The 25,000-nt window shown below is 45.7% G+C and overlaps 2 protein-coding genes across 3 annotated transcripts in view; one reads left to right on the plus strand and one right to left on the minus strand.

Annotated features, from left to right (window-relative positions):
• Positions 1-8,347, plus strand: part of mrpl45 (mitochondrial ribosomal protein L45) — an 11,785-nt gene extending 3,438 nt beyond the window's left edge. Inside the window, exons 1-8 of one of the 2 annotated variants that reach the window (XM_086212428.1) lie at positions 736-1,042; positions 2,684-2,873; positions 4,001-4,118; positions 4,231-4,329; positions 4,998-5,046; positions 5,130-5,279; positions 5,888-6,061; positions 7,987-8,346. In XM_086212428.1, the coding sequence (XP_086068554.1) occupies positions 980-1,042; positions 2,684-2,873; positions 4,001-4,118; positions 4,231-4,329; positions 4,998-5,046; positions 5,130-5,279; positions 5,888-6,061; positions 7,987-8,085 (942 nt within the window). In that variant the 5' untranslated portion in view covers positions 736-979 and the 3' untranslated portion in view covers positions 8,086-8,346. Of the gene's footprint in view, positions 1-735; positions 1,043-2,683; positions 2,874-4,000; positions 4,119-4,230; positions 4,330-4,997; positions 5,047-5,129; positions 5,280-5,887; positions 6,062-7,986 lie in introns of those variants that run through there. The other variant, XM_086212429.1, reaches the window with a different exon arrangement.
• The window catches only part of gpr179 (G protein-coupled receptor 179), a 19,969-nt gene continuing 3,268 nt past the window's right edge, over positions 8,300-25,000 (minus strand). Inside the window, exons 3-11 of the mRNA XM_086212425.1 lie at positions 20,734-20,830; positions 19,367-19,590; positions 18,915-18,983; positions 17,085-17,194; positions 16,009-16,247; positions 15,246-15,384; positions 15,060-15,162; positions 13,422-13,568; positions 8,300-13,051 (exon numbers count right to left, since the gene is read on the minus strand). Coding sequence (XP_086068551.1) covers positions 9,893-13,051; positions 13,422-13,568; positions 15,060-15,162; positions 15,246-15,384; positions 16,009-16,247; positions 17,085-17,194; positions 18,915-18,983; positions 19,367-19,590; positions 20,734-20,830 — 4,287 coding nt within the window. The 3' untranslated portion in view covers positions 8,300-9,892. The remainder of the gene's footprint in view (positions 13,052-13,421; positions 13,569-15,059; positions 15,163-15,245; positions 15,385-16,008; positions 16,248-17,084; positions 17,195-18,914; positions 18,984-19,366; positions 19,591-20,733; positions 20,831-25,000) is intronic.

The following is a 25,000-nucleotide window of genomic DNA, read 5'->3' on the forward strand; positions in this document are numbered from 1 at the left end:
ATAGATGGATAGAGAGATAGATGGATGATAGATAGATAGATGGATGGATGGATGGGTGGATTAGAGCTTCATCAATTTTGGCTTCCAGGGCTAAAGTGACAAAGAGGGCACTATTTTTTGGTTGAAATGTAACTTTGCTAACGGGTGTGAAACCTCAGCCCAGTGATTCCTCGTGGTTCAGCTCACCGTTTAAAGAGGACTTTACTTCACTTTATTTATATTTATATTAATATTAATATTTATACAACACTTTTCATTCAAAAAATGCAACACAAAGTGCTTCACAAAAATAAAAACAAGCAACATTAAATACAATATAAAGCCATGCAATAAATGTTAAGAACCCGGCCTTCCCAACCCACATGACCACATACATGCGTGCATGCACCCCCCCCCCCCCCCCACACACACACACACACACACACACATACACACACACTGACTGTCAGTTGGAACATGGCAGGGCACTGAAAATCCTAGTGAGGAAAGACCACCTATGGGGGCCGTCCTCACCGGGAGGTGACGCCCCCGCGGGCGGACCAGACACACCTCCCAGTGAGGACGGCCCCCACCAGGAAACACTGGAGCTAAAACTAAAGGACTAAAAGACTAAAAGAAGGTAGAACACGAAAGAACAGAAATTAAAATAATATGTAAATATCAGAATGACAAAAAAAATATATAAACATACATACATATATATCCGATCCCGCTCGCCCCGCACACTGTGCCGTCCAGCTGCTGCCCTCTGAGAGGCGCTGCAGGGCAATCGCCTCCAGAACAACACGCAACAGTTTCACTCCCGTGGCATTAAAAGACTGAACTCTGAACGTTGAGGATGAAGCGTGGCCCTCATGCATGAACGTGTCTGTCACAAAGGAGCTGTACTGAAAACAGCCTGGCTGTGAGGTCGTTCAAGAATCAACCAAAGAAGAAGAGCAAATTTGTTTTCCGGTAACTTCCGGTAAATGGTGGCACGATGGCGATGTCCGTCAGGAGGACGCAGGTGGTGCTTCAGAGGGCAGCATGCATCAAACTGAAGGTATTTAAACCTTTAAGGACCAGTTCCTGTCTGATACGCAAACATTGTGTATGCTGAAGTCAGAATTGCCAGGTTTTTCCACTTAATTGACGCGTCACACGACACATCGAGAGCACCGAGGCACTGAACCTGACTCTGCTCCTCTTTGTCCTGTGGGGTAGAATCAGTCAGAGGGTCCAAGACCCAGCACGTAGTGATTAAGTAGCACTAACTGGGTTGTCATGTTGTATGTTTGTCGGGGGGGCGACGACACTTCTTCCGCCACTAGATGGCAGCACCTGTGACCCAATCACAACTGAAGCACTTTTGCGCTACTATGGGCTTTTCCTTCAGTCTGAATTCTTGCTTGTGTTGAACGTCGCTTTGGACAAAAGCGTCTGCTAAATGAAACTGGAGAATTGTAGACATCGTCCTCACCGAGGCGAGCTCAGCTAACGCTAGCTAATGCTCGCTAACGCTCGCTAATGCTCGCTAATGCTCGCTAACGCTCGCTAATGCTAGCTAATGCTAGCTAATGCTAGCTAATGCTCGCTAGCTGTGAGCAGCGGACGCCTGAATGAAATGTTGGTCAAATCGTAATGTCAGTAAATTTCAAGACAAAATGGCGACCTACTTATTTAAATAATTAAGATGAGAAGTATTGGTTCATTACCAAGGAAACTGTCACTTATTGCCGGGAGTCTTATTCGGTTCCTCGTAGTTATTGTGTTCAATGAAGTTCAGCCTCAGTCCCTTCAGACCCAACTTCCTCTCTCTGGTGCAAATGAGCTTTAAAAGAATCTGTTGATTTATCAGGTGTGACGTTTACATGAACACTGTTGTTTGAATGAGCTTCAGGATGCATCAGGCCATGGACTCACACAACTCGACCTCTTGCAGTGGTTAAATCGCAGGAAGGTACAATAATAATAAGATACTATTTGAAATTAAAGACAATGCAACAAAGACGTCTTACCTGCACATCATCTTCCCTCAGAAAATATCTGTCTGATTTGGATTCACACATTAACACTTAACTTGTCGTATCATTCAAAATGAGAATGATTTACAACATTCCCGTTAATACTGCAAATCTTAATGCAGTCTCAAGATAAATCCAAATAATCACTTTTATTTAAGAAAAATAAAGTGAAGCCCTGTAACATCAAGATTCCTCTCAATTGTATTTGGGTTTTTTGTGAGGGGGGTTTAGAACTCATTTTGGGGGTGTTTTCAGTATCTTCTGAATGTAATAATGTAACATGAGACACAGCACATCACATCTTAAACATGTTTTATCATCATCAGTCGTTATGTTTTCCACTTATAAATGAAGCCGAATTCCATGAACAATTAATAAAAAAGTCAAGTCGAATACATTTTGAGGAACCGGTTGGTGAATCAGTCAGCGAAGTAAATATTGTAAAAGGTGACATTAAACCACAAAGCTTATGTTCTGTTGAATCATTTTATTTTCTGCAAAATAAATAATTACATATATTGTAACTGATTAGTTATACTTCCATGTCTTTTTTGGAATTTTGTGTTTATCCACTATTTCCTTTGAAAAGTCCAATGTGGTCCAGGTTCTGTGAGCTCGATGTTCTGCAAAGATTGGAAAATGAATTCCTATAGAAACATGACTGTTCTCGGTTCCCTCAGACAGGTGAAATGGATGTACGACTTCCTGTCCCACTTCTGCTGCCGGTCCGGACCAAAAAGCGCTCCTTCATCCCTCCTGCGGTGAAAGTGAAGGGGGTTGAGGAGAGCAACTCGGAGGACGTGGCCAAAGCAGCAGGCATCATTTACAGACACCAGTATTTTGAGAGGCCCATCAACATCGCTTGCACTGGTGAGTTCGCAGGACTTCATCAGGACACAAACACACTCGCCAGCGTCCACGAGAAGCAGAGACGGCAGCAGTCCTGGTTCTCAGTATTCATCAGGTCCCGATCCTGCTGATGTTTGCCTGTCAGCTGGATGACGCAAAAAAAATTCACCAAACTCAGTGGAGGGGTGGAGGCTGGGCCAAGTAAGGAACCATGATGTTTTGGGGCAGATTAATCATAGTGCCACCTGGTGGCAACAGGAAATAACATGTTTGTATTTTTAGACTTAGGGCGGGGATGGCACGGGTCCTCACTGTTTGGTGGAAACTTGAGGGGTTAATGAGACAATCTTTTATCAGTGTGTGTTTTTTAAGTACAATTCAGGGTCATTCACCTCCAAAACCCCTTCCAGTGCGATGATCTGGCTTTCAAAATAAAACCTGTGATGCTTCTTTCACTGCTGCCCGGCTGTCAGCGTGTCAGCGAGCAGACACGTGAGCGGGACAGACCCCTCGTCTGTGTATGGTCACCCATTCGTGCATTGATGTCCTCCTGGTGGGTGGCCCAGATCCTCTCAGATGGGTTCTCAACCTCCTTCAGAACCTGGCGGTTGCTCGCTGTGAAGACTGAGAGGTAACCGTGTCAAGAAGGCGGCCATGTTTGATATTTCTCCATAGAACAAGAAACTGTAGTAACTGGTGTCATTGGTCAGATCTTCGATGAGAGCGCTAGTCTGAAGACGCTACAAGCTGAATTGAAGTCATTGCACCACCTAGTGGTTACAGGAAGTGATGTTAGTGCCGCAGTGTAGTATGAGTGTGCTTCTTTACGTAGAATCCAAGTGTTATCCTGTTTCACCACAAGAACACACACACGCACTGGGACAGTGGTGGGGGTGTGAAGCCCCGCCCACCACTGCTGGCACTGAGGGGCTGAATGAGCCCCTCGGGGGAGGAGTGTCCTCCCAGTGTTCTCCAGTTGTGAAAATACAACCAGAATTTACAATAAACCAAAGTCTCAAGCAAACCCAGAGTGGCACTCGGTGATGAGACCTCAGCATGAATGGTGGTCCAGTGTGCAGCTGCTTGGACTCCGTCAGCCAGCGCTGTGTTGTGGTCAGTAGATTGATTCCTCCCCGCTCTCTCTCCAGCGGGCATCTTTGACCCCTACATCCCTCCAGAGGGAGACGCTCGTCTCTCCACTCTGTCTAAAGAAGGCCTGAAGCAAAGAACGGAGCAGATCCGCCAGAGTGCCTCCTCGCAGCTGGCGTAAGTTTATATCCCTGAGAAGATCTTTTTTGGATTTGACTAAAACTCATCAAGAAGTTCAACCTGACTGTAAATGTGTGAAAACTTTATGACTTCCATCTTGTCTTTTCAGGATTCGTAAAATCAAGGAGTATGACTCTCAGTTTACAACGAAGGACTTTGCAAAGAAGGCTCAAGAGATTTTCATTGAGGCTCACAATTTCCTGACAAAGTAAGAGAATTAAGGTGGACACATTGAGCTCGCCGGGCTGCAGGCCCCCTCTCAGCCCCGCACGGACAGGAACTCATTTAGTTCTCCGACACATTTGTAGTGGGCGTGGGAATGACAGCCCCACTCACACACTTTACCCTCTTCATTGACTGTTGATAAATTAAGGTTAAAACTATTTCTCTACTTATTGAAACACACCAACTTTTTGGAAAATAAGTTCATTGTCCATCGTTCCCAGAGCCAGAGGAGAGGATGGAGTCATTTCTCTCTGTTGAGCTGAGGTCACTGATGCACTACACAACTGTCACAGTCCTAGCAGACCGTGACAAGACGGCGGCTTGCACGACCTGACTGGCTTCTTATGTTCACTGAGAATCACACGTTTAACAGCTGGACCGGACGAGGGATCGCTCACTACCCCACTGCTCCAGAGTCGTCTTGGCTCCAACTCAACTCTGGAGCAGTGGGTTGTCCTCACACACCAATAGATCCCTGCGCTAATTTGCCACAACAGTTGCACCCAAGCAGTGACAACAGGAGCAGAGCAGTCCTGTCTGAAGTGGTGCAGTGTGTCCCAGCTTCAGCACAAAGAGCGGTGGTCAGGGAGCGATGGCAGGACGCGGTCGGAGGTTAGGGTGGAAGAGTGACCTCTGCTGTTTGCTTCACAGCTTCAACAGACACACGTTACACTCCTTGGTGACGGAGAGATGTTATCCTGTAAGTTGTCATCATTCCTTCATTAAGTTGCATCAGTTCTGGCTTTTTTGTGACAACTACCCTCTTTCCTCTGTCTCAACCAGGAGATGACAAGAGGGAACCGCTACAAGACCATCTGCTGGAGCTTCATCGAGTCCCTGGAGGCCCCCAAAGTGGTCCACGCTCGCTGTCCTGAAATGATCACCAAAGGAAACCTGTACGGGCAGGTGACGGTCCGCATGCACTCCAGACAGGTACGAGTCCCCTGCTAGTGGACTGAAGCCACCTGGACAAACTTCCAGGCAGGAATTTCCTGTCCTTTTTCTCTCATTTCTTGTTCTTTGCTAAAAGCAGCAGTTTTCAGCCTGGTGGGACCCTCTGTAGCCCAAAGACGTATATGTCGTACGTCACTGTTCACGCGCAACTTCGTGCTGCATGTCACATCACACGTTTACGCCCACAGAAGTGGTGGCTGCTTTGAAAAGAGGAATATTATGCCTCCATTTCACAGCGACAAAATGGCAAATCCCACCTCTACCAGGCCGCAAATTTGGTGCATTCTGTGTCTAAACAGGGCTTTGGACAGACGGCTTCTTCAGCCAGGCAGTGCAACATACAGTAGTGATGCCACAGTTTGTAGGAAGGACAGCAGAAAAACTCTTTTCCACAGAGAAGCCCTTTGAATTCCTCCTCCTGTTCTTGTTAAATTGCTGTTGAGTCCATTTCCTGAGTAACGGCACTGAAGCTTTGAACGGCCAGCAGTTATTAGGAAGTGATGTCACGTGTTCTCCCCCAGCCTCCCCACCAGCTGTAGTAAAGTCGTCTGTGAACAAATCCCTGGTAACGGCTCTGAACCCTGCAGACTCTGGCCATCTACGACCGTTTTGGGAGGCTGATGCTGGGTAGCGAGGAGCAACCGAAGGACGTCTTGGAGTATCTGGTCCTAGAACGCCACCTCATCAACCCTTACGGACGGTGGCGGTTACACGGGAAGGTAGTGCCGTCCTGGGCCCCGGCCAAGGACCCCATTATTAAGGTGACCCTGCAAACAATTCCAAATTCCTTTTTTACACCATCCATCTTTTAACAAACTCCAATTTTAATAAATCTATAAGACCCCCACAGTCGCCCTCTGTGAGGACTTTGCAGACCACTTGAAGTAAAGTCGATGATATCAGATCCAGTCTTTGAACTCATCACAATGGGATTTCTAACACACCTGACCAGCTGCTTTTACCTGAGGAAACCCTGGAGAGTTTCGCCCTGGTCGATGCAAGGACACTTGGTCGAGTTTTCTCCCAAGTTCACCCAACAACCTGCCTTTTAGATCCAATTCCCACATCACTTTTAAAAACATTTTGGGAATTCTTTGAGGAACAGATTTTAAGGACTGTAAGTTGCTCTCTTCAGACGGGTGTCTTCCCCACTGCCTTTAAACGGCGGTGGTGAAGCCCCTTCTGAAGAGAGCAACTTGGGTCCTGATGCCTTTAATCACTACCGTCCTGTATCCAACTTACCATTTTTAAGGAAAATTTAGAAAAACTGGTTTTTAACCAAGAAAATTATTTCTTAAATACTAACAATATTTTAGAGAAGTATCTGTCTGGTTTTAGGACGAACCACAGTACCGAGACAGCTCTTTTAAAGATTTTAAATGATATCAGGGGAACGCTGATAAACAAAAACTCACAGTCCTGGTACGACTGGATCTGAGCGCTGCCTTCCATACAGTAGATCACCAGATCCTATTAAACAGACTCAGACACCTGGTGGGCCTCTCTGGTACTGTTTTTAACTGGTTCAGTTCTTGTCTCTCAGATCGATCTTTCTAATCTATACATGCTTCCCCTTGGGGCCGTCATCAGGAGTCACGGCATCAACTTCCACAGTTACGCTGATGATACGCAGCTGAACATCGCCGTGTCTCCTGGTGACACAGGGCCTAGTGAGACCCTCTGAACTGGATCTTAGATATCAGGTCATGGATGGCAGAGAACTTCCTGCAGCTCAACCAGGACAAAACTGAAGTTTTAATCATCGGCCCTGAAGGCAAGAGAGAGGAACTTTGACCAAAACTAGAAGATTTTAAACCTTCACAATCTGTAAAGAACCTGGGCGTCATTTTTGACTCTGAGCTGAATTTCATTCCACATGTCAAGAACATAACTAAGAGAGGTTTTTAGCATCTTAAGAACAGAGCCAGAGTCGCCCGTTCCTCTCTCAGGCCAACACGGAGGTGCTGATGCATGCTTTTAGTTCCAGTCGTTCAGATTCTTGTAATGCCCTGCTGCTCGCTGGTCTCCCAAAACAACCATCTATGATCTACAACGACTCCAGAACTCTGCAGCACGTGTGCTGACGAGGACCAGAGGGCGGGAGCTCATGACACCGGTTATAAAATCGCTGCATCGGCTCCCCGTGTGCTTCAGGATCGATTTTAAGGTTCTTTTAGTAGTTTTGAAGTGCATGCACCCATGTATGTGGTCATGTGGGTTGGGAAGGCCGTGTTCTTAACATTTATTGTATTGCTTTATATTGTATTTAATGTTGCTTGTTTTTGTTTTTGTGAAGCACTTCGTTTTGCAATTTTTTAATGAAAAGTGCTGTATAAATATTAATAAAGTATTCACCTTTTCATCAGAAAGCTTTCATTCTCTGATAGAATGAAAATAAAAAACTTTATTTGCCTGTCCATACTTCAGTGATCTCACGAACGAGGACAGCACGTGTGTTGTATTTTAGGCTTTTGACTGTAGTTTATTTCTAACTATATTTGTATTTTCTTTGCTGTTACATATCATAAATCTTCATGGTCATTTTTGTGACAAACAAAGATGAGAACGTTAACCCATAAAACAGGACTTTGTGGCCACATGAGCACGCGTGTGTTGTGGAGGAATCATTTCAGGCTATTTAGTTCATTTTTACTCTGATGCTCATCTGCTCCTCTTTTGCTTTCAGACTGTGAGGATTCCCGGTCCACAGCTGAAGCCTGGAGAAGAATTTGATGCCCTCAACTATCAAGTTCCCAAACCAGAAGCGGTACAGTGGTATAAATAAGCCACCAGGCGGCGCTGCTCCTTTCCTGAAACCCCAGTAGGATGATGTCAGCGATCGTGGGTTCAAATGGTTGGTTAGTAATTTCACTCTGGCAGGAAACCAGACTTGGTTCTGCTTGCTGAGTTGTGGGATAAACAAACCACTCTTGTGTGTGATTTTTATATATATGAAAATAAATATATATAGAAACAATTCCAGAAATTGTACAGTTTATTTCAGCAATGAATTTACTGCATTTTGCCTTTGGAGTACAAAAATAAAGTGTCCCATCTGTTTTTCTTCACACCAGTAGATTTGTTGAATTTTTTATGAAGACCATGACTTCTGTTCGCGGTGTGATCTGTCGTAGATGATGCATACAAAAGTGAAAACAGAAGATCGATTGCTTCTCTGTGCAAATCAAGGGAGGTGTCACTACAGTAGATTCTTCTTCACATGACAACAAATTACAGGACACTCATTCAAAAACACACAAACATGCAACAACGCTCACAAGTCGAGGCCCCGCCATAGAAATGCTGTCGGTGCTGCTGGACACGGTGACAGAACTCCAGAGTCACTGCAGCTGTTTGGGGCCAAACAACCAGCAGCAGAGACGCCGATGTTCGCCGGCGAGGAGACGTTGCGTGCACCACTACAGAATGATAACATTTTTAATACACTTAAAACCTTTTCCATCGTAACCCCGTTTAGGTTGCAATCAAATCTAAAACTTTAACGATTAAAAATATCACTCTCCTGCGTGAATTACTGGGTTATCTTAGCTGATGTAGGCAGAAAATATTCTCAACTCATTAAATTGGAAAAACATTCTCCAGGGCGATTGTCCTGTACACGAGCAGGATGATGTCGAGACTTCTGAAAGTGTAGATCTGGATCAATGTTGGAATACCAGTGTGATGTCAGGTGTGAATGCTGGTCGGGTTTACTGCAGCACAAATGTCTTCAGCAACCTGAAAAAATGTAACCTGCCCAATAATTTTGTGACGGCTTCGTCAAATTTGTGTCTGGAGCGTTGCATCCACTAGCAGGACTTCTACATGTTGAGATCTGTACAGTTTTTAAGTTTTCTGAATGAGATGTTGATTGCTTTTGGGCATAAAAAGACATTTATGGTAATTATGCATTTTATTGGTCATTTTTCTGCAAAGAGGTGGCCTGCTTTTCTGACTTCACTCATCAAGGTCTCCTGTAATATATACTAGTCATCGGCATTTAGTCGTGAAGTCACTCACAAACATGCATCGTTGCATCAGTTGTTCTTGTGTAACTGTACCATGACATCCATTGTAGTACTGCTTGTACCGAAGGTATTGGTGTGCAGGCCCACGCTTGAGCTCCAACTGATGGATCCTGACCTGCAGTTTCAATGCTGAGCACTGAGGACCTGCACACACCAGGCTGGCAAATTATCAGTTAAAAACACAACAACATTGTGATTTAAAATGGGGTGGAAGCAGGAAGCAAAGGGACTTCATCTCCGTGCTGCAGATGCCCGTCCAGCTGTCAGATCATGTTGTGTAGTTGGTTCAGTGAAGGACACGACGAGACAACTTCGTCAGCAGGTCATCCAGCCTCTGCTGAAGGTGTGTTTGTGGGCCAGGGGCGTGGCCAAAACAAAAACTGCAAGGAGGTTCTATGTTTCGTAGGCCAAGTAACCGATCATGCAGCTTTACCCACAGTAGTGGAGCTTTTCCTGATCACTGTGGTTCCCCCTTGACCGTCTACAGGGTGCCATATTATGTTCTTGAGAGGTTCATGTTCCCCTTGATTGAATGGGATGGGTCGGGTAGGAATGCTGGCTGGATCACAAGTCGGGCGGGAATATGAGGGCCTCAGCAGCACATTCTGCATCGTCCTCTTCGTCTTCCTCAGGAATATTCTCAGGCTCCCATGTGAAGACATCAGAAGAATTGTCTGCGAATGAGCCAGATCTGCTCATCAACTCCCAGGGACACAGAGCATCCCGCCGCCCCAGTGCTAAGCTGGCTTTCGATTCATCTGACAGCTCTGCAGTTACATCGTCTGAGGTCTCTGCATCCCTGAGGGACCATTGGTTCTTTGCAACTTCCTCTTTGTCACTTTCAACCTTGGTTTCAGTTGTTTGTGGATCCTTGGACTCCTGAGGACAAACCTCTGCACCAGGGCTGTCTTGTTTTGTGGCAGCTCCTGGTTCTTTAGTTTCCCATGGACAAACTTCTGCTCGATCACTTTCTTGCTTTTCTAGAATGTTTGACTCTCCTGTTTCCCAGGGACAAACATCTGCACGGTTGCTGTCTTGCTTTTTCAAAGCTTGTGGTTCTCCAGTCTCCCATGGACAAACATCTCTAATGCAGTCTTGCTTTTTAGCAACTTTTGTGTCCTCGGTTTCCCACGGGCAAACATCTACCTGATTGCTGTCTGTCTTTGTTAAAACCTTTGGTTCTTCAGTCTCCCAGGGACAAACGTCTTCTCTCATGCTGTCTTGTTTTTTTGGTAGTTTTGTGTCCTCTGTTTCCCACGGACAAACATCTTCCCGGGAACTTGTCTGTCTTTGTAGTTTTGCCGATACTTGTGATAATGCTGTTATACCGCTTCCTGTGTCTTCTTTCTCCCATGGACAAATATTTATATGGGTTGTGTCTTGTCTTGCATGACTCTTTGATATTTTGGAGTCTTCTGTTCTTCCTGATTCCAGTTCCCCAGTCTCTCTGGGACTAACATCTGCCAGTGTTTCGGGTCCTTGCAAAACCATCTTGTTAGCTACTCTTTCTTCAGCGTGCTCAGCGTCCCAGGGACAGACATTTAGTCTGTCGTCTGTACCCCGTAGCTGTGCTGTTGCCTTCTCCAAAGGTAAGACACCTTTTGGTGAGTCTTCTAGTCGGTCCTGATGTCCACTGTCCCAGGGACAAATATCTGCTTTGATGGTAATTTGTAAAGGTGAGTTTGAGTGTGTTGGCTCCATCTTCCCCTCTTCCCATGGACAAATATCTTCCAACAATTTGGGAGGATCAGGGAATTCCCATGGACAACTTTCTGCTGTCTTGGTGAATTGTCTTTCCATGACTGGGGCAGAACTTTTTGCATTGTAAAGTTGCTCGTTGCTTTCTTTTGATGTACTTGGATAGATGGCATGCTTGATCGCCTCTGGTCGTGATGGTACTGTAAGAGATCCCTTGGTCTCCAGAGGATTTAGATTTTCATATGCAACTTCAGCATTGTCCTGAATGTCCCATGGACAAATATTGGCATATTCTTGTGTTATTGTAGGTATGGGTGTTTCTGCAGTCTCCCAAGGACAGATGTCAGCTGAATGTTCCAAAGACTGGTGGGGCTGTGAATCTTTAGCCAGGGCAGAATGAGCAATGTCGGGGACATCTTGGGACTCCCAGGGACAAACTTCAGTACGACCACTTTCTTGTCTCTTCAAGTTCCCTTGTTCATGAGATTCCCATGGGCATACATTAGATCTTTCAGGTACCTGTGATTCCCAAGGACACACGTCAGCTTTAATACTCTGCTGCTTCTTTGGTCCTTCTCCAGCTCCCTCCCATGGACATATATCTGCGTGGGAAACATTACGAACTGGAGTAATTCTGTTACTACCTCTTCTGTGAGTGGAAGGAGTCCGTGAACTGCTAGCAGTTTCCCAGGAGCTTATACTGCTACGTTTACTGTTTTGCCTTGATAAAAACACATTTTCATATGTGCCATCTTTTTGCGTATCATCCATATCCCCGGGATAGACAGCAGACTTAACTATCACAAGCCTTCTTGGGCTTCTGTCTGAAGAGTCTCCAGAGGACAGTCTGATTGCATTTTGTTTGACAAGACATGGTTTCCCATCTGTAGTTGTCATGCTTCTTTTCTGCAGTGTCCTCTTCTCCAAACTGGGACGTCTACTAGATGTTCCTGATCTGGGTGTTGTGGAGGCACTTTCCTGACTTTTTTGTGAAACAGAATCTTCTCTATTCAAATTCCCATCCTTACTAGACTGGCTACTTGCATCCATGGATCCCATGAATGCTTTCACAGAGAGCCACTTGGTGGTTGTAGTTCGGAAAGAGAAGACACGCTGGTCTTTTGTGACTTTTGGTCTTGGAGACCCTGGTGCACTTGCAGACACAGGAGCCTGTGGTTTGGGTGACTCGGTCTCACCCTGGATGCCTTTCTCTTCAGAGGAATTATTCTCCACAGGTGGCAAATGGTCCCAAGGACAGATGAGTGCATTTGGGGAGGTGGGACTGTGTTGTTCACCATCCTTAGAGTTTGCATAGGTGACATGCTTCTGACTTTTGTCCCCTAATTGTTCTTGCTCCACCTCCCAAGGACACACTTCAGCTTTGTCAAATGACTCGGACTGGAGAGCACTCCTGGTCTGGTCGCTAATGGAGATGCTCTGCCGAGACCTGGACAGCATTGTGCTGGATCTGTTGACCTTGGATAGGTTCTCTATTGAATGACTGGTAGTGGAGGTTAGACTCCAGGTCTTGTGAAGCCTGCTGTGATCAGGATGGAGGAGATTGACATCAATTGTCAGATTCTGAGCACTGGCTGACTTACAGACTCCCGGGGGGATGTCTAGGGAGTCCGTTTCAGACCGCTGAGAACATCGCTTAGCAGTGTGTGCCTTTAACACAGAGTCTCGCAAGGAAGAGTCTCTTTCTCTGACATAGTGATGATCACTTTGGGACTTGCACATGGATGGTGATGGTGATTTCAGTGAGCTTCTGTTACTTATACTGACATTATCTGGGGTCCTCCTGAAAGACCCAGATCGAGTCCCACTTCTACTGCGGAAGGATCCATCTCGCTCCTCGCGGCTGCATTGCCGGCTCATGGATTCTGGGATCTCAGCAATTCGTCTAATAATGGATCTTCCCAGTGCACATCGAGAACTTCGCTTCTTTGACAGATGGGGGTTATTTGCAGTCATCTTCTTGGTCTTGTGGACTTCTAACTGGGCATATAACCTCTTCAGTTCATCCTGGTGCGTATGAAGAAGAACATTGATGAAGGGATTGAGGAGAGGAAAAGACACGGAGAACAAGTCAGAGGAAAGGTACAAGACATGTTTTTATAGAAGAGCAAAGCTTAGGATAAGTAAAGGACACAGGGTGGAGAGATGTCATACATTTGTTCAATCTGCTGTTGGTAGTGAGGGTTTGCTGGTAATTTATGATGTAAATTATGATACATTTAATGTTTCTTAAACGGAGCCTACTTGTGTTCATGACTAAATTACAGGACATTTATTTTCCTTATTTGAATGTCATCTTTGGAATTCCTGCAACCTCATGTAAATCATGTCCCAGTGTAAAGTGGTAGCATTGTTCTGAAGGGACAAGTGAGTTTACCCGGAAGTCATCAGGGTCCACACTGTGCTCGCTCCAAGCAGAATGAAAACTGCTGTTGAGGTATGATCCGGATCGTCGCAGGTCCACTTCGTCTTCATACACCTCCGCTGCAATCTCTTCTTTCCCAGGCTTGGTCACACAAAGAAACTGGAATAAAAACGCAAGACATTTAATATGTTAATATTGTGTGTATGGAAACAGACATGTTGCACAGTGTGTTCAGATGAGGCAGAATTTGCAGTGACAGCAACATCTGATCCAGGAGGTTTTGGATTGACAACTATTAAATTAATTCCTCGGAATATGATTCAGGGTTTGGAATTTTATTTGTTCTAAAGGACAAATCCAAAATCATTTGGTGATCCCTTGACTTCATTGAGTGCAACAAGCAGAAAATATTCCACCCTCAACTGGTTTATGGGATTCATATCAACATCAAGGGGCTGCATGAAAAGAGTGGACAGCCAACGCTACCTGTCTCCCTGTCAAAGTGACCATATTTGGATGAGTGGGTGGAGCTGGAGAGGAAAAGGTGGACAACCGAGACACAAACAGGTCGGTATAGTTATCAGTCACAAAGTAGCTATGGGGTAATTCCTTCTGGTTTATCTTCTATACTCAAAATGGAGTGTAACTGGAGGAAAACTGAGACCATGAGCTCGTTATGAAGGTGCACTGAGTAAAAAAACAGAAGTTTCAGAATGAAATGCATCAGACTTTGTTTTTGCAACCAATGACTGGGTCCTCTGCTGGTCGTGGGAAAGAATGCAGGTTCAAGGCACTTCCTCCTTGGCTTCACTTTTCAGACACAGAAGTTACATCTAGTTATATATAGTCTACAGTTCACATCCATGTTTCCCAAATAAAGATTAAGATGCAGGAAAACGATTGTGCTCTACAGAAGTTTTATTGGGTCTTTTTGGGTCTTGTGCCATTCTAAAGGAAGACGCAGGCCCTGTTTGGTTGTGCTGACCAGCTGCTGCAGAGGAAGTCTGATCTTCAAGGGAGGAGTTACTACATCCCTACCCAAAGGTCTGGAAGGTCTAAAGAATTCTTAGTTTGCACTGCAGTTAGAAGGCTGAATTTGTAAAATTGTAAATACACTGGGCATCAGGTGAAGAGTTGGCCGAGAACTCTGGTGGCTACTTATGAATTAGCAAAGGCACAGCAGAGGCTGACATCCATGTTACACTGAACTATGCTGCGCAGCTCCCAGGACACACTTTATTTTGTGTTTTTAGCAGTAACACACTGCAAATACCAGGCCTTAAATGATTCTTGGCTACGTCTATCAGAAAATTGATCTGCAAAATTTAGATGAATTTCAAAGATTTCCCTGCAAAAATGTTCAAACCTGATGGGATCCAGCTGAGATGATAAATAAATGAAATAGGAAAACTGTAAAAACCAGGGCAACTCCATCAGGGAAACAGTTAAAAGCCTTTATGGGGCATGGTTATGTGCAAAGAGAACAAATATAATGGTTACTGACTGGTTCTTTTTCGAGCAAGTTCCTGTTTAAACGGCCAGTAACTTTGTCTCTTCTGTCACTTCATCTGTTCATCAAGAGTATTTCACAAACATTCTGCTTCATTTGTCATAGGAATTTTGGCAGAAACATTGATCAGCTCCAGTTACCTTGGGAATGAAGAGCAAGGCGAGAGTAACAGTGATGGTCACATGGGTGTGAGCGAAGGAGAGCAGCAACATCCAATCAGGATGCACAGAAGGGAAGGTGAACCTAAGGGAAACGCACAACCGCCTCAAATTAGTGTTGTGCTGATACAACACACTGATACATTTGCTTGCATCAGCCTCCTGTACCGGAACAAGTGGAACATGGAGGAGAGAACCAGCTCATTGTGGATGGCGATGCCCATGTACCGAGGCTCATGGAAGGCCGAGGGGACCGGCCTGACGGCAGTCCACAGGGAGCTGCCCCAGCACAGGAACAGGAGCTCCGCTGTGGAAGAAGAAGGATTTCTGTTCAAGAGGGTTTGGGTTGTATAGTACATTTACTGCATTTACATTGCCCTTTTTTATCTTAAGCCTTTCACAATTTCTTAATCACCCATTCACCACCAATGAGCCTCTGCCTGCCCAGGGGGGACGAACTTGACCTTGGCTGAGGATGGCATGGCCCAGCCACTGCTACTCCTACTATTCCTCCAGTGTTCCACATTGCTATATCCCTCCATGTTCTCCCTCTCCTCCTGTTCAGGGTGGTGGGGGTGGAGCCTATCCCAGCAGCCTTCCCCCTGGACAGGTCACCAGTCCATGGCAGGGCCAACACATAGAGACAGACAACCATTGGCTCTCCCAGCCACGCCTACGGTCAATTTAGAGTCTGGATTAACCTGGTCCCTCTTGATGTCTTTGGACTGTGGAGGAAGCTGGAGTACCAGAGAGAACCCAGCAGGAACAGGGAGAACATGGAGACTCACCCAGAAAGACCCCGTGCTGCAGCTGGGGCTCCACCCACAACCTTCTTGCTGGGGGGCCGCAGGGAGAACCACTGCTCCACCGGGCCACCCTCCATACCAATAATGCATAATGATAATTTTTTTAGTGGGATGCTGCCACTCACCCACAGCCATCATGTAGTCCCAGCGGTCCAGATAGCACAGGTTGAAGCCCTGACCCTCTGAGGTGGCAGTTGTGATAAACACTGGGATGTTCCTATCCCGGTTCTGCAAGACTCCCACTGTCCATGCACACAAGAACCAGCTGACTGTCATGAGCATCACTCCCAGAATCCTCAGCAGGTGGAGGCTGGACATGTAGGGCACCCTCTGGGCTGTACGCGAGAGGAACACCTTCAGCACCCTGCCAGAGACAAGCATCCGTTCATCTGACCACATGTATGACAGACAGGAAGAGTAGAGTTGAAAAGCTTCTTTTGCAAGTTCATTAATCTTACAAATATCAGGTTTTCTGTGATTTTTTTCTCATCAGCTAAATATCTAGAATGAATATGAAAATACTGATCCCAAAAGTTTAAGTGACCGGTCCGAGGTTCCTCCTGATGTCTCATTTTTGTTGGACTCTTGTCCTCCATCAGTGGTGATGAGATGATTTTGCTGACTGTCAGCTAAATCAAAATTTTATTGTGCTTTTATTAATATATACATATACATATATATATATGTATATACATATATATATGTATATACATATATATATATGTATATACATATATATATGTATATACATATATATATATGTATATACATATATATATATGTATATACATATATATATGTATATACATATATATGTATATACATATATATATATATATACACACACACACACACACACACACACACACACACACACAAACACATATATATATATATATATATATATATATATATATATACATACATACATACATATATATAAAGGCTTCATTACAGTTAAGTATGGAATGATGCCGCCAGGTGTGTTTTTATACACAACTGTCCTGAAACATAGAACATACAGTCTTTCCAGCAAGTGTTTCTGTGGCGTTGGCCCTCGCCAGGGACGTGCTGGCGTCCAACCATGTTTACTCAAACAGAGTCTCCCAAATTCCTTTATGTTCAGGCTCCTCAAATCTGTTACAGCTGCAGGCATTTATGGAGTGATGAGAGGAACCAGAGAAGCCAAACGTTCCCGCACCTGTACATTTTCAGGGTGACGGTGCCGTAGACGATAGAGAAGCCGAGCATCCGGACCCAGCGCAGCAGGATACACCTGAAGGTGCTCGGCTTGAAGTACAGTATGAAGACCTGCACAGGAAGAAAGACACTGATGCTAACTACAGCAGCTGGTTGGGGGGGGGGGTGCCATCGTTTCTTGACTCAGCACTTCATGTATCAGCTCTCCAAATGAATCCCACCCAATACACATGAAAGACGCCTCGCTGACAACTGAGCACATTTCTGTCCTTTGTAATGGTTTCCGTCAGTGAGAGCTGGTTCTGTGGTGGTTCAGTGGGCAGCGGGAGGGAGGACGGCTGTAATCCAGGAATTAAAGCTCATTCAACTGTGTCACCCAGTGTCAGCCGCCCAGGATAAGAGCATCAGCTAAAGCCGAAAATGTGAATGCAAATACACATCATTGTGTTCCAACCACTCCAAACGGATCAGCTGCTCAGGGCGAAAACACACTCACACACACACAAGTACAGGGAGGCAGTTTTAATCAGCACAAATGCACTTAAAGGCAGATTGGTGACTCTCAATGGCAGAGCTGCTCCTGAGCAAGAAACAATCTGATTGGTTGAGGTAAAGCTATAGATGCTGGGTGGAGCCAAGCGCACCATAAAGTCAATGAACACGAGGCCGCTGCTCTGTAACGTTTCATGTTCTCAACAACTGTGGTCCAATAACCTGATGTGCCAGATACACAGAACCATCGAGGACGTCCTTAAAGAAGCAATCTAGGAAAGATGACAATACCATATAACAGAATAGAGCCGTGGTTCTCCGACTTTTTCAGTGATGAACCCTCTTTAAAATAGTTTTCGTCAAGTGCCCCCTGACACGCGCAAAACATTTCTGGTAGAAAATAAAGAGGCCCAGTGCTGTGCCATCAGTGTCTGATTTATTAAAGTTAAACAACTCAGAGCCATCATTTGCTCGCCTTGGCCAATTAAACACAGTGTCTTGGGTGCCGACTTCCAGTCCTTCGTCAGCTCTGGTTTCACCTTCTTTCTCACTTGTTTCTCTGTATTTTCAGCCACATCCCTGCTGCGCTGTAGCCACATCTCCATCGTTACAGTGCGTCGTCATGGCAACGGCAGGTTATTGACGAGTGATGCTGGATCAATGGGTCAAACTAACTTGGTTTGGAGAGAGTCTGTTTTTTTAAGGACATTAAAATTGAATACTGAATATAAAATTCAGTGTATGAACATACATTTGTACTTTATCAAACTTTTTTTAATATAATGACTTCTCAAGACTTAATCATTATTAGGGTTACTGCTTTTTTTTAAATATATATATTTTTGTAAAGCTTCACGTACCCCCATTTGAGAACCAGTGGAATAGAGGTTGCAGTAAAGTAACTGGCCTCCAAACACAGAGCGTTAGGGTTATGTTACGTGGGTGAAGGTTCTCAGTCCTCCAGGTTCTGGTTCCCCTTCAGTTCTTAGTCATAGTCAACTGGACTGGTTCATCATGAGGGGAGCTGCAGGCTTTTATAACTCCGTGGGGGTGTGACCTTCTACGGGGTCGTCAGGTCATGAGGTCAGACTGTCCTCTGCTACAAACCGAGACAATAACAGTCACAGCTCATCTTGCAATGTTGAAGTTTTAATCCAAATCTATAATTTCACACCTTCAGTGTTGCTACCAGATCAGCGAGGGAGGAAGTGGCTGCAGGCTTGTGTTTTGCTCTTTTATCACTGCCTCCAGGCCTCACGTGACAACGAGCCTCTCTGGATTGTAATCTGGCTCAATCACACACTGTGAAGATGTTCCTGTTCAATAATCTGACACTCACCGGGAAGTAGAGGAGCAGGGAGCCAAACAAGATCATCTCCAGCAGCAGGAGGCCAGACGCCCGGATCCTCTGGGAGGGCAGAGGCGTAGCGTGATTACAACGCGTGATGGTAAGTGACATCATAAAACATCATTTTTCAAGACTGATTTCTTTTGTTTGGGATTTGATGTTGTGGCATTATTGAGTGCAATAGAACGGAGGTGGCGTTTATATTCAAAAATCAAATGAAGTACATGTTTATAGTTAATGAACCTTAATCATAAAGATCAACTTTGGCCATGAGGAACATTTAGAATAAATATATGGACTCATTTTACAGGGAAATGTCATTTATGCACCATAGTTATTCAAAAGCATGATCAAAGCTGATATTCACACTGAAAACGACAAAAGCATAAAGAGAAGAAAAAAAAATCCCTACGTGGCTCCGTCCACGCCAGCACCTGACTCACCCGGTTCCTCCGGTGCCGGTAAGCCACCAACATGCTGACGAAGATGAGGAACATGAAGGTTCCCTGGACGGCCAGCACGCAGGCCCTCAGGAGCCAGTCTTCCTGGACCCAGCAGGGGGCGCCATCCTGGCAGCTCTTACAGCCTGGCCAGCACGGCAGGCAGATGGGCATGGCTGGGTAGCACAGGCTGCTGCTACCATCGCTCACATTCACAGGACCGCCAACTGCATCACACACACATCCTTGTACTTATATCTTTGTGAGGACTTTCGTTGACATAACGCATTCCCTAGCCCCTCCCCCTAACCCTAACCATCTCAACTGACTGCCTGACCCTAAACCTAACCAGAACCTGATTCTAACCTTGACCCTAAAACCAAGTCTTGACCTTCAAACATCCCTTTGAAGATGTGAGGATCGGCTAAAATGTCCTCACTTCGTTGGTTAAATACGTATTGTAGTCCTCAATGTGTAGCAAGTACAAGAACACACACACACACACACACACACACACACAATTGTGTCATATTGATGATGATGATACTGGGGTGCAAAAGATTAGGATGCCAATCTGTTGGTTAGCTTAGCCCAATGGCTGGTAGTGGGTGGGAAGTGTTAGCATCAGCTAGCTCGGGTCCAGGTTAGTTAGCTTAGCCCAGTGGCTGGCAGTGAGTGGGAGGTTTTAGCATCAGCTAGCGCAGGTCCAGGCTAGTTAGCTTAGCCCAGTGGCTGGTAGTGGGTGGGAAGTGTTAGCATCAGCTAGCTCATGTCCAGGCTAGTTAGCTTAGCTCAATGGCTGGTAGTGGGTGGGAAGTGTTAGCATCAGCTAGCTCATGTCCAGGCTAGTTAGCTTAGCCCAATGGCTGGTAGTGGGTGGAAGTGTTAGCATCAGCTAGCTCAGGTCCAGGCTAGTTAGCTTAGCCCAATGGCTGGTAGTGGGTGGGAAGTATTAGCATCAGCTAGCTCAGGTCCAGGCTAGTTAGCTTAGCCCAATGGCTGGTAGTGGGTGGAAGTGTTAGCATCAGCTAGCTCATGTCCAGGCTAGTTAGCTTAGCCCAATGGCTGGTAGTGGGTGGAAGTGTTAGCATCAGCTAGCTCAGGTCCAGGATGCTGGTGTGTCCAGCAGGAATCCTCCTCCTCCTCATCATCATCAGTAGCAGCAGTCGCTCTTCTAGTCCTCAACAAACCTTTGGTTCTGTTGACCCAAGTTCCAGTGGAGCTTTGGAGGTGCTGCGTCAAATCACTGCGCCCAGTCAGGAAAGTAGTTCCGGCTACGTGTCTGATTCTACCACTACAACGTCTCCTCATGCTAAACTGGTATTCAACACCAATGCCATCGACCAACTGTGAGATGTGGATCAAAGTACCTGAGTCCTGTCCAGCGATCTCCGGGTTGTAGTAGCCCTCCTTACAGTGGCAACAGTACTGACCCAGCCGAAAGCCCCGTCCTGGAACTGGCACACACTGAGGGAAACCACAAGAGGATTACATTTGAATTTTGAATTTGTTGAATAAAAATAAAAATAACAAACACTAAAAATATGCTTGATAATTTGATGTAATTGGTTTCAATGGGTTACTATGTTTTTTTTAGTTGTATTCTTCTTATTTTAGTTGTTGCAATATTACACCCCCCCCCCCCCAGATTGATAAAACACTTGAATTATTTGTTGTTAACAGAATTTGTAAGTTGTTTGTTCCTGAGCCCAACCAGACGTGGAGAGCAGAGCTAACAGAAAAGCTCTCTGAAGACATACTCATGTAAAACAAACAGGTGGAACTAAAGTACCTGGAGAGTGAGTGAGGTGTCAGTCAAAGAGTGGCTCACCTGAGCTGATTGGACGTGCTCAGGTGAGCTAAATCACCTGTGTGGGTGAAACAAGATGAGGTACTTCTATATACTGTATTACCTGGTGCTACTACATCCGCTAAAGTACTGGTAGTGCACAACATAGAAGTCACAACTAAGAAAACAGACAGACAGACAGAAACCCTCGGTGGGACACGTCCACAATCATCTCCTTTTCTTCACTGGGATTCTTGTTTCACACGTCTGGGTGAAACGGGATCCTCAAACGTTCACCTTTCATCCCTTTAACAGCAGCTAACGCGAGCATGCTAACATGAAAACACTGTTCTGTAACAACGAAATTAAGTGCAGTCCTCGTTCAGTGCAAAAAAGACATCTGTGTAAACAGGTAGAATCGCTGTAGGCACAGATGTGGAAAAGTGCATCAAACCTCTCCCACATCCCACCCCAACACATCGCCATTCATAAATGTGAAACAGCTATGCTCTGGTAGCGCCATTGAGGGGAGTTATGGCTGATGGGTAAAATTGTTTTGCAGACTGGTTGTTCTGGTATTTGTGGACTCAAACAGTTTGTGACCGAGGCCTTTAGGATGGATTTGGCCTTTTTGAGGCAGCAGGAGCTGGGCAGTTCTTCCAGGGAGGGAAGAGGGCAGCCGGTGCTTCTGTGAGCTGCCGTCATGGCCCTGTTAGCTGACGTCTGGTGATGAATGCCAGTTGTTAGGGCCTGAGCTGGAGGTACTCGGGGCGAAGACCTCAAGTGTTTCTATATAAGTCTTTAATCTTCCTCTCAAATTTCCAATTCAATTTAGTGATGAAGATGTTGTGTAAAAAGGTGCACGTTGATGCCATAGAAGATCCATGGTACATAAAGCACTGGTTGATCGGTGCTGGCGCTGACATTAACATGCATCTCAAGTCCAAAATGATTACGATGACAGCACGGTGGAGAAGTTATGGCTGTTTGTGTGAACACATGCATACAGCAGTTGTCCTTTTACTAGTAGTTTAATCAGGTCATCATTTTTCATATTATTGTCTTGTCTTTTATTTTTGAGGTTTTATTGTCATTATACTCCGTCTGTTCATTTTTGTCCCCCCCACACCATGTGTGTGCCCAGGTGTCGGGGGGGCGATACACATCAGGCTCTGACTGACCTCAAGACCACCTGTAATAAGATGTGGACGCTTATGAAGGAGATGTTGATGAACAAGCTCTATGGCAGAGATAACAACCAGCGGACAGCACGGCTGAGCTGGTCGGGATCTTCTGGGCTTCTTCTGTGGTGGTAACACTACCTGCAGGTAAAAATGGGGTCACACTACTCTCTAGCTTCAATTTAGCCAGTTGGGACAGATAATCAGACACAAACACTCGTGGATGTCCGTGTGTTAATCTAAGTTAAAAGCTAAATGGACACGTAAAGCCTCTGCTGAGAGCATTATCCTTCTCTGGAGAAATCCCACTCACGGCCCCTCACATATACAAACCCATAACCCCCTTATCAGATGCTGCGAGACCTAATGGCTGAACATTAATGTGATATGGATTATACACAACTTAATTCTCCTCCTGGTTGCATCTCAGTTCAGCAGATAATAAATCACTGGATTGGAGTTGAACCCACGAGTCACATGACGCTATGTCAGATGCTCCCCAGCCACCTGAGCCTGTTGTTGACATCAGCACAGGCCAAAAAATGGAGACACAATAGATCAAACATCTGACTCAGCCTGGTCCTGTCACCCTCTCACCTGGCCTCACCTGCTTTCTCACCACATCTCATTCATGTCTCTGCTCATCTGCATTCAAATACCCAAAGGAAAGTCAAGCACCAGCAGGTGTGAGGGTCCTCCAGTGCCCACCGGCAGGCCTTTGTGATGTCCCGGTTCCCTTCAGGCCTTGGGCCCGTGGCTGCATAATCAGGGCCTTTAGTCTGCAAGAGGCCAGAGGCTGGGCTCCTGGGGGGGGCTTATGTTTGTGAGTCCTGTCCTGTCGCGTAGTTTCGTCTGGTCACTGGTGTGCCGCGATATCTCCCTAAATGTTCATAAATAATGAGCAGGACGGCGGAGAGCGACTGACCCAGTACAAATGGCTTGAATCCTCTAAGCCAGGCAGGGCAGGACAAAGGGTGCCATGTGGATTTGGGGATTTTTTAGGACTGTTCTTCTCCTGTGTTTCAGAACGCTGTGGTGGTGCATAAAAGGGAAGTATGTCAACGGGCTGGATTATCGCCATAATCCACGAGATCATCCTGCGGCCCGCCACCTAGCACAGCCATCTTTAAATAGACGGCTGAGATGAGAGGTTTGAGTCCCAGCTGGGGGGGGGGCAGTATAAAGTGCAAGTGAACTACAAATGCCAAAACAAAGTAGTGAGTGCTGTCAGGAAGAGGTTGAGTACTTCTGAGAGGTTTAAGAGTTCAGAGAGAGTGTTCAACTTCATTCAATCAAGAAGGCTGGAAAAGCTTCAAAACAACATGGTTTGCTATCAAACGGGACTTGAACTTCCGCCCCAAGCTGGAACCACCGGTGCAGACATGTTTGAACAACCACTGCCCCTCCCACACAGTTCTGTCTAACCAGGGAACCTGGTGTCAGCGGTGACATCCCTGTGGTCGCTGCAATACTTCGGACGCATGCGCGAGTGGGCGTCTCCTCCTGCTATTTTGAGTCACGACACAGATGTGCAGGAGATTTTCCAAACTCTGCTCCCCACTGTGACATCAACGGCAGTACGACTGAACATTTGTTCCCCTCTTTCTTTTCTAGCGACTTGTTAAAGCGTTATCGTTCCCCAGCTTCTCTGCTGCATAGCAGACTCTTCCATCAGGGAGCCTCGATAGAAGCTTTCCAACCGTTGGAAAGGATTGCAGTTCCTAGAACTACGTGTGCAGGAACCACCCCAGCTGTCCGACCAGTGCCTGACTAGAACACATCAGTACCAGTATCTGGTGCCTGACTGGTGCCTGACTAGTATATACAGAATCAGTACTTGACTAGAACATACAGTACCTGATTAGTACCTGACTTGTACCAGTACCACTTTGGAGCGCTCAGCATTTGTGTTGTATCAGCCAAGCCGAGGAGTGTTATGGAGATAATCTGGTCACTATAAGATCGACTTGCAAGATCCAGGATTGAATATTGCGGTGTGTGTGTGTGTGTGTGTGTGTGTGTGTGTGTGTGTGTTCTCCCAGCAGCTGAGAGGATGAGGATTCAACCCTAAACCGTAACCCTTCAGCCTACTACGGATATTTAAGTTGAAGTTCATGTGACTCTACATTCGAAGCACAAATGTCTCTACTGATGTTGCCACATGATGCTACTGCTATCAAGCCAGTATCCAGAACAGCTACATTCCCAGTTGCGCCAGTATCCTCTCACCAGTCTGTGTGTGTCCTCTTGGCCCCTCATGTCACTGTCACAGATCTCCGACTTTGATGAGACAGTTTTTGGAATTCGATTTTACAAGAAACTATGAATGTCATGTCTCGTCGTGCTGGGACAGCATCTGTGTCGGGCCTTTATTTCACTCCTTCCACCACTGAATGTTCACATTTCTGAGAGTTGAGCCTCAATTTCTGAGGCATTTTCATGAACAGAGCTTCTGTCCAGCTGTGATTGACAGCTGAGCTTATATGGCATCTTGAGGGCGTTGATTATGTTAATCAGCTCTTGTCATGCAGAGCAGCTGGGATTCATTGCATTAATCAGCTAATTTCCAGGTGTTTCCAGGTGATATGAGCGTGTCCACCCATCCATCCACCCACCCATCCATCCATCCACCCATCCATCCATCCACCCATCCACCCATCCATCCAC

Source organism: Aulostomus chinensis, chromosome 8 (assembly GCF_037954235.1).
Source record: "Aulostomus chinensis isolate RoL2024-O1b breed Wild chromosome 8, RoL_Achi_v1.0, whole genome shotgun sequence".
Taxonomy (NCBI): Eukaryota; Metazoa; Chordata; class Actinopteri; order Syngnathiformes; family Aulostomidae; genus Aulostomus; species Aulostomus chinensis.